This window comes from Lactuca sativa, chromosome 3, assembly GCF_002870075.4.
Source record: "Lactuca sativa cultivar Salinas chromosome 3, Lsat_Salinas_v11, whole genome shotgun sequence".
NCBI lineage: Eukaryota > Viridiplantae > Streptophyta > Magnoliopsida > Asterales > Asteraceae > Lactuca > Lactuca sativa.
In genome coordinates, this window is record NC_056625.2 from 18,895,185 (window position 1) to 18,905,175 (window position 9,991).

General features: G+C 33.4%; 2 protein-coding genes across 2 annotated transcripts; both read right to left on the reverse strand.

Moving 5' to 3' along the window:
• Positions 1-2,540: 2,540 nt before the first annotated feature.
• Positions 2,541-3,813, reverse strand: LOC111918812 (uncharacterized). The gene has a single exon (XM_023914439.3). It carries the CDS (start codon positions 3,725-3,727, stop codon positions 2,660-2,662), a length of 1,068 nt encoding a protein of 355 aa, XP_023770207.1. The 5' UTR covers positions 3,728-3,813; the 3' UTR covers positions 2,541-2,659.
• Positions 3,814-4,224: 411 nt separating this feature from the next.
• LOC111918802 (uncharacterized) lies at positions 4,225-6,134 on the reverse strand. The gene is made up of 7 exons (XM_023914431.3): positions 5,769-6,134; positions 5,520-5,666; positions 5,338-5,436; positions 5,063-5,254; positions 4,857-4,976; positions 4,700-4,771; positions 4,225-4,593 (listed from the first exon to the last, which is right to left on the reverse strand). The coding sequence occupies exons 1-7, from the start codon at positions 6,006-6,008 to the stop codon at positions 4,369-4,371; spliced, it is 1,095 nt and encodes a 364-aa protein (XP_023770199.1). The 5' UTR covers positions 6,009-6,134; the 3' UTR covers positions 4,225-4,368.
• Between the last annotated feature and the right edge of the window lie 3,857 nt (positions 6,135-9,991).

Below are 9,991 nucleotides of genomic sequence, written 5' to 3' on the forward strand. Positions count from 1 at the left end.
AATTATTTTTAATATTTCTAAATTTTTAGTGGAATAATAAAAAAACCATAAACTATATTTATTAATCAATCTTTTTGGAACGATAAGTTAATAAATACAAAAACTGATTTATATTAGATTGCTAATGGATGTGAAAAAATGAGTTGATTTGGTTAAATTTTATAGATTGAAGACATAAAAAAATTTAGTTTTTTTTTATTAAAAAGGTTTGGTTGGATTTTTGAAAGGAAATCTCCAAAAAAGTCCCGAAATTTTAGTCCAATTTATGAAAAAGTCTCAAACTAAATTTTGTTTATAGAAAAGCACAAACTACCGGCTAAAACTTCGAAAAAACCCTTTTTGGCCGGTTTCGTAGATTTAGCCGGTATTCTGTCCTTTTTCGTTAGTTTGCTTAAAATATTATGATTTTTTTGAAAATTACCAGCTAACCAAAATATTAGGACTTTTCTGAAAATTTCTATGGAATTAATGGATATTATTATTAACAAATCATTTATAAACATAACAAATATTTTTTATTATAAACAAAGAAAATACATTTGTTTCTAATTTCTAGGAATAGAATGGTCCACATGGTCTATTGTTTGTTGACCACTTCAAATTCCTTATGTTCCTCCTATGTATCGTTATACAAGAGTTGATAATATTTATTAATACACAATCAATAAGAATCTACTTTCTATTAGGTGTGACGCTATGATCACATGTTATTAGAAAATATCATTAAATAATAATTCTTGAATATATAGATCTTTCATTATGTTCATTAATGTAAATACCACATAACCTCCATACATTATTCGGTAACAACCATCAAGTTACAAATATAGTGAAAAATAACTTTGAATGACAATTTAAATAGATAATCAGCCTACACTTTTTTTCCATATAAACTATCATTCACGATTCACTTTTTCACATTTGATAGATGTGTTTTAGCCTATGGTTGTTCCCGTGTGAGGTATGAATGTTGGGTGGTAGTTAGGTTAAACAACATAAGAAGCACACCAACATTAGAAGAACACTCACTGAGTACATCTCACCATCATACCCACAACGATGCATAAGAGGAACGTAGAGAGTTTGATGTGGTTAATAAGCAATAGAGGAGTACTTAGACCACTAATTTATTCATAGAAATTAGCAACAAGTGTATTTTCTTTTCATAATAAAAATATTTGTTATGTTTATAAATGATTTGTTAATAATAATATCCATTAATTCCATGGTAATTTTCAAAAAAGTCTCAATATTTTGGTTATGAGGTAGTTTCCGGAAAAGTCCCAAAATTTTAAGCAAACTAACGAAAAAAGACGGAATACCGACTAAATCTTCAAAACCGGCCAAAAAAGGTTTTTTTGAAGTTTTAACCGGTATTCTGTAAACAAAATTTAGTTTGGGACTTTATCATAAATTGGACTAAAATTTTAGGACTTTTTTGGAGATTTCCTGATTTTTGAATATACTGTTATTTTAAATTTTTATGATTTTATTTATTTGAAATATTTCATTAGTAAATTTATAACATTTAAATATTAACTACGTATTTTGCTTATATGTTTTTTTTTTCAATTTATAGTTTTTATAAGTTACACTTTATTTATAAATTAGTAATGGTTATTTTTAAAAGAAAATGAGGTCACCTCTAACATATTTTTCTGATAGGTGAATGTTTTTTCAATTTGCAATTCCAATCCATACGTGGGACCAAGGATCTACATGCCCCTGTGTTTTTCAAATTTTGTTTTTTCTTATTTATTCAACAAATGCTAAAATCGCAATCTTATCATAAGATATCACGTTATCAATTTTAGATTGTTTTGGGTAAGATCGAAAATAGGATTGTAACTAAGTTCATCGAATACAAACTTTAAAAATTCATTTTGAATTGTTTATTGTTAAATAGTTTAAAAATTCATTTTGAATTGTTTATTGTTAAATGGTATATTGAAGATGTATTTTTTATATTTTCAACTGTTTATTGTTATTAATTGATGGATAGAAATGTAATTTTTATGTTTTAAATGACTCTTTAACTTTATGATCTTGATTCGATCTTAGAGTTACAATCTTGTAAAACAAAAACAATCTCAATTCTTCTTCTAATAATCAATTCAACCTTTGATCAAAAAGATATATATTTTGATTATATTTCACATTCAACAAATGTAGTAATAAGCATCCCTTCTCCATCATCCGATGGAGAGAGGAACCTGATGATTAGCTTTTCAGGAAATTTCTAGACGTCTCTTCTTCTGATGATCAATTCAACCTTTGATCAAAAAGATATATTTTAGTGAAATCTTCTTCTGAAAATCAATTCAACCTTTGATCAAAAAGATATATTTCAGTGAAATCTTTTGGTTTCTTATTTTACTATCTTGAACTCCATCATATTCCTCTATTCGTATTCTTAGAGTACACTGAATATACAGAAATGGCTAAAGAGTTTGCATTCCATTAACAGAGTTTCTCTATTACTACTAATTTTGGTCTACAACCTATTAATCTTGGTCTATTAATCAAGATTATGCCAGACATGTCGTTAATTGGGGATTTATTGGATTCAAATAGTTTGCATTCGATTGAACAAAAAGAGGAAAGGATCACTCGGTTAATGAAGTAAGTGAAAGAAAAAGCAAAAGAAATACAAATCAAGTCATTCACTCCAGTACTTCTCATCACCATCTTTAGCAATTTCGATACCATCGACATCAGAATCAGAATCAGCTGATTTCATCTTGAACTTCTTCACATCTTCCACACACGCACTCCTGAACAACCCTATATCAACTGCCCCTGAAATCATGTGATATCCGCGTGACCTCAGATCCTCCGGCGTGTCGTGCGGCATTGCAAAACCAGAAAGATAAGCTCCACCACCACCACCACCTTTCCCCGTCTTCTTCAGCACTCCCTTCTCCGCCGTCTTCATCATCTCCTTTACTTTCTTATTCCCAGGGTCCCATAGATACCCCATACTCGCACTCAGATCCAACGGTCCCATCTGCACGCAGTCAACTCCATCAACACTTGCAATCTCATCAATCTTCTTCACTCCCTCTTCCGATTCCACCTGACACATGATCAGAAGCTCGTCTTCGTAATTGCTTAGATACCCATTGTCGATTCCGTAATCGGAGGCCCGAACGACTGTATGAGCAGAGCCACGGACTCCGTTTGGTGGGAACTTACAATAGGAGACTGCTTTTTTCGCCATTTTCTGGCTCTCAATCATGGGAAACATGATACCCTGAGGTCCAAGATCGAGAGCTTTCTTAGCCCATGCTGCGTCAGAGTCAGGTAAACGAAGGATCGCCGGTGTACGAGCTGCGGCGAGAGCATGGAGACACGAGAGAGCTTGAGAGATGCCGCCTGGACCGTGTTCCATGTCGACGACAACGAAGTCGTAGCCGGAGAGACCGGCGATCTCAGCAAGTGTAGGCGAGAAGGAGAGCAGGAAAAGACCGTACAAAGTCTCGCCATTTTTGAGCCGAGATTTGAGGGTTTGTGGGGCGGTTGTGGTAGATAAACTCTCGGAGATGGTGGTCGTAGTGGATCTGATCGGAGGACCGATTAACGTTTTCCTTTTGATGACAGAGCTCAGAGATTCAAAATTGGGGGACTTCGGAAGGTGTATTAGGGTTTTACAGGGGAAATGTTCTACGGATTTTCTTGCTAGGGTTTTGGTGTGAAGAGATGAAGTTGAGAAAGTAAGAGTCGCCATAGCTGAGTTTGATTAGAATAGCGACGTCAAGATTAGAGCACATCTGATTACATCTTCCTATATAGTGTCCACATGGCACGCGAAAGTCACGTGACACTGTACAACGTACTAGAGTCTAGAGCCATTTGGACATTTGGTTTGCCAGATTTCATGGAGTTCGGTCGGGATTGTATTCCAATAATAAAGTAAGGAATTAAATTATGTTGAAACAAAAACCCATGAATTTTAACATATAGAATTCATTTTCTCCTGTTTCTTCAATTGTTAAAATACTTTTTTTAACTCTAGAATTTCACAAGCTAACCATCTGTAACTCTGTTTCCCTTTTTTTGCTCACAAATTCCATTCCAATTCCAGCCAACCAAACAAATTCCATTCCGGTTTCTGCCAACCAAACCCATGATACCTTCTGATTGCAAATCCGGAATACACATTCCAATTCCTTCCAAAACATTGAACAAGACAAAATGCTTACTAATGAAATAAAAACATAAAACTTGAAAAAAGAACTCTGAATAAGCAACTGTTCCACCTGTCTCATAATTTGCATAACAATCTAATACACTTTGTGAAAAGATAAATAAAATTTTTTAATTGGAAAGCTGAAAATGGGGCGAATAAAGTAGAAGAAGATGCCATTTTTAGAGCTTTAAGCCACCTCTAGCCATGGCAAGTGCACCTTCATACGTATGATTCCCACCAATAAAGCCACTCATATGCACAAAAACACACCCCGGAATCCCAGATTCCTTGGAAAGATCATCATCTCTCAACCCTCTCCATTGAGCAGGAAGAGCCTTTCTGCTCTCAAAGCTATCAGGAGATTTTGCTACTGCCTGCACTCTCCAGCTTTTGCTCCTTTCATCCTGCCAGGTTTTAAATTTATTCCAGTTATCAGTACAAGAACATAATATTAATAATTTAAATTAAAAAATAAACATAACATATATTATATATATTATGAATGAATACCTGGTAAAGAACATATTTAACAGATGGTTCTGTCTTCAACTCCTGCTCAAGCTCATATAAATGAAGCTTCCACTGTCAACAATAAAAATCAAATCAAAATTTCTGGTTATCAACATTAAATCACTAACAAAAACAAAAAAAAAAAAAAAAAGCTTACAGGGCAAAATCTATCCAAAACCATAATTTCTCCACTAGGATCAATACTGGTTCTTGCTGCAAGACATTCCATGACAATTGAGCGAGCTGGAAGCCATGATTTTACATGAAATCGAACACTCTGTGAACACCATAAATTAAATGTAAACAAGTAGAAAAAATTTCTTCAATCCATACCAAAAGCAATAGTGTATAATAATTACTCACATCTAAGAACTCAGTGCCTGCGAGATTCATTGCCTTCTGAAAAGCTTGATTCTCTTTCTCAGAAGACTGATCAGGGTCAGTCCAGTCTAGATTGAATTTTCCAACCCTTGATGACAAGTGGGTGTTGTTCACGTATTTAGGAGGTTGATCAGTGTCATATTGATTGATTCCATTGTCAATTGCATCGATTGCCTGTAACAAATAGAAAATTCTTCAAGTTTTTGAGAAACTAGAAAACAAGATGTAACTCATCAATATAAAGTATAAACAATCACCTCCATGAAGCTTTTGTAAATGGCTAAATATAACCTCTGCACATCTGGGTGCCCTTCATCAACCTGAAGCTCTTTTGCAATTATTTCTGTTCCAAAATGCTACAAAAGATAACAGCTTATCAGATCGCTAAAGCAAAATAATTGGAATAAAATTACACATCGGTTTCAACTTTGAAGTCTACCTTATAAATAAGACCAGCACTACTAAGTTTAGTAGTAAACCCATGTCCAAAAACCTCCGCAAAACCCTTTTGGTGGTGGTCATAACGATCATGACTGGGATCGTACACTCCACCAACATCAAGAACAGCATCAAGAGTCTCTAACATCTACAATCCGATAGAATATTTTCCACCAAGTCAAGTTTTTATGAAAAAAGAGAGAATTTTAACTTGCGCATTTCAACAAACAGTTGGTGTGCTACAACAAACCTGCGGATCTCTTGTTCGTACGATTTCGGCCCCGGAATACTTGTTGGTGAGGCGAATCATGAAGCAGCCCAGTGCTTCGTCACAGTGAAAGCTTCCATTGTGGGTGCCAACCCTTTTCAGAGGAGTGTAAGACGGCGAGTTTGCGGAGAAAGTAGCCGCGGCCATTATTGAGAAAGTGAAGTTTTTGTTAGCAATGAGAAGTCTAGTTGGAGCGAGTAATCTTGTAGCGAGCGTAAACATGCCTAGGTCGTTTCAAAGAGGCAGCCCACGACTTTTATACGGGTTTATTCATTATTGATTTCTTCGGTTTCGCTTACGAATCGCCCACTGCCCTTTTGGGTCAACAATTGGTCGTTAATCTCCTCTTTACATTTTATTTCCTTATAAAATACATTTTGGGTCAGCTTTCTTCTAATGTTATTGTCAAAAATCAGATAAATCTCCAATAAAATCCTGAAATCTTGATGTCATTGATAAAAAGCCATGTCTTTATTTTAAAAAAAATGAAACACCTTGTTGGCTTTAAAATACGCATCTTTTATAGATTTGTCTTTCAAGCTTCTTTCTTGCATTGTGATAGCTTTAGTGGTTGGCTAACTATTTTCTAGAAGCAAATATACTACATAATAACCATCCTATTTTTAACCAATTCATTTCTCAGTGACTATGAATTCCGTTAAAAAGAAAACCAAATGTGTGTGTGTTGGAGGGAGGAGGTTGCCCTAAACTTGTCAATCTTTGCATCCACACCATCAATCCACTTTTTTGTTTCTTTAAGTTTTTTTTAGTGTTAGTTATCCATTCTAGCTTTTCTTGCAACTAGGTTACTAAAATGTATGTGCATTCATTGAGTACCTGCATCTATCGTAGCGGGCAATGATTCATTAGGGCCATTAGAATTGAGTTAATATCGAAACAAATATAACAACTTTTCTCTTCATAATGTCAAACACCAATTTCACGTGAACTTATTTTATAGTGAATAAGAGATACTATGATTAAAACATTTTATATAGTACTCAAATAGGGATGGTAGGTAAAAAAATAAATATTTTTAGTTGAAATGAAGGTAGTAGATGAAAAATAAATATCGTTCTAATTGTACTAAAATGACACCTTTATTGACAATTTCACATTTTCACATATGGAAGTTTTTAGTTCGTAGATGTCATCTGATGAAAAATAAATATTGTTCTAATTGTACTAAAATGGCACCTTTATTGACAATTTCACATTTTCACATATGGAAGTTTTTAGTTCGTAGATGTCATCTGCGAAATCCCTTTGGTCCACACATCTATCTAGAAGCAAGTGTAGTTCACCGGTTCCATCAAATGGTCTTATTTGTCGGCAATGATCGTATGAGTATGCAATTATGCTTCAGATGTTGCGACATAGAATAGATCAACCTAGTTCCCGTTCTTTGCTAGTTCACCTGCTTTATATTTCCGGCACACAAGGAATGGCACAGTGGGAAGCAAGGCCGGCCCACTACATGGGCGAATTGGGCTTAGGCCCGGGGCAACATGTTTATAAGGGCATCAAAATAGTCCTCTCTCTAATATATATAATAATAGCCCAAAAATTTAGCTCATATCTTTGTTATCTCTGATTAGTTTACGGATGAGAAAAAAAGTAGACGTGATGAATAATCATCCATCATACACTTAGATAAACCAACCGTCGCCTCGTGCTTAGAAACTCATTTCGTTCGCCTTGTTCTATGGGCGAAATCAATGCCTTCCTGGAATACCTCTCCCATAAATCAAAAGTAAGAACTGTTCTCTTTATTTTTCACTTCCATTCGATGAGTCCATAAATTGATTTTACGTAGCTTTGATTTCTCCCATCGAACATTAGTCTCATCGAATTGCTTTCTCTATCTTTCAAATCTCAATTTCTTAGTATAAGTTGACACTTAGTCATGATATTAGCAGCAATTTCTTTAATTGTGTCCGATTTTAAGGTCTGATTTTGTCTAATCTAACACAACATAGCCGATTCAGAAGTTCTGATTTAGCGATTCACTGATTTAGGTGTGATTCATTTCTTCTTGATTGTTTCAGAGAATCAGAAATTAGATTTAGGTGTGGTGAGTTCATTGTTCATTTGAAATCTATGTTTATTTAGGTTTGTTTAGAAATCCGATTACTTTTTTATTTATCTGAATTTCTCTATTTGATTACACGAAAAAAAGTGCAAGTCTCAAAGACTAGAGACTTATTCGAAATTTGTGTTTATTTAGTTTTTTTTTTAAATCTGAATAATTTATTAGACTATATGGTATGGGACAATTTTTGGTCGCGTTATGGGTGAGGTGGCTGCCATAACGTCGTCTTAACACAATCAACACCACCCCTTCTTCTCGTTAAGGGGGTGTTATGTTATATCTAGTGGTAACGAAGATGAGATAAAACATTTACTTTCATTGGCTATTCCTTTATCCACCAATCAAAATTTTTTATTTTTTCTTCTCTCTCCTCTTAACACTATGTTATAACATGGAAACACCAACCTCACTTCTTGTTATAACATGTTGAAAAGTGAGGTGGCAATATTTGGCTTCATAACACCGTTGTCCATACCCAATACTCTTATGTATTTGACTTCTCATTTATTGGAATTTGGGTTTGTATTTTTTTGTATCTAATTTCTTTATTGTTTTGGAAATTAGATTTGGGTTATTTCTCTATTGTTTTCTCCACGTTTGAGCTCCGAAATCGTATTTGTATCTGATTTCAATATTGTTTCAACAAGCAATCAGATTTGTGTATGTTGTTTCAAAAATCGTATTTTAAGATTTTGGTGAGTTTAAATTTGATTGTGTTTGTGTTCAATATTTTATGTACAAACATCCTTTCTAATCTTTTGTATTATTGTTTATGTGATGTGAAGAAGGAACTATATTTCTGATTTTGTTGCCTTCATAATTTAGATTTGGGTTTGGTTGTTTTAGAAATCAGATTTGGGTGAGTTTATATGATATTGTGTTTATTTAGGTTTGTTTCAAAATCGGATTTATTTCTTATGTACCTAATTTCTTAAAATGGATTATTGACGATGCCAGTTACAATGGCTTCCGTGAAAAGAAGTTTTTCAAAATTGAAACTCTTGAAATCATATCTCCAAAGTACCATGACTCAAGAAAGATAGGAAAGATTGAATGGATTAGAAATTTTAAATATTGAAAGTGTTTTTTAAAAAATATTGAATATTGTAATATTAGAGATGTTTTCGCTTCAAAAAATGCACGCAAACATTGATTTAGGTGATTTTTGTAGGTTTTGTTTGTATTATTTGTTTGATTATAAGATTTAGTGTATTTTGATAATTTTTTATATATATAAGGGCACAAAATTATAATCTCACCCCGGGTAGTAAAAAACAACAGACCGGCCCTGGTGGGAAGGAAGGAGCAAGACATTTTTTTGCCTCTTGTCGAGAAGAGGGCGTGGTGTTCCCTTGACATGCCGCAATATTTGTCGTCTCACTCCTCAGAGCCTTATAAACTCTATCATTTATACGTAAAAACCCCTCTCGTCTTAACAGTTTCCATACAATCGCCTTCTTAAGAATAACGAAAAGTAGCGGGGGTTTTGTTTGATGATGATAGTAAGTTTTCCCATCTATAAAAGTGAATGGTTATTATTTGAATGAAAAATTAAATATTCTTCTATAATTTATTTTTATTATCCTCATACCCACATTAAATGGTGACAAGTGGATTAAAATATTATAAATTTCATTAAATATGTCATTAAATATGACACATGTCAACCTTTGATATGGTAGGAAGATAATTAGAAACAAATTTTAGGAGGATATTTAATTTCTCTATCTGAAAATCTTATTTTTGTGTTTCTAAAACCTTTAACCTTCTTTGTAGGATGTCGCTCCCATATTAAAGTTGATCCTAACTTCCAATGAATCTTTGTTTGCAACCTTTTCTAAGGCATACACATAGTGTTGAATGATGCAAGACTTACCACATGAATTTTCGTGAATACGTGGCTTTTATCAAACAACTTATAAAAGAAATGTGTGGAAAATTTGCGTTATATTAAAAAATAAATGGTGTTGATTATGTAATTTTCTAGTAATTTTCTTTATATTAAGTTATAGCATAACTATAGAAATTAATAACTAATAAGTACACCTCATTCAATTCAATATATATATATAAACAGATCATTTAATTTAATTCTTTAGAACCCAAACACGAA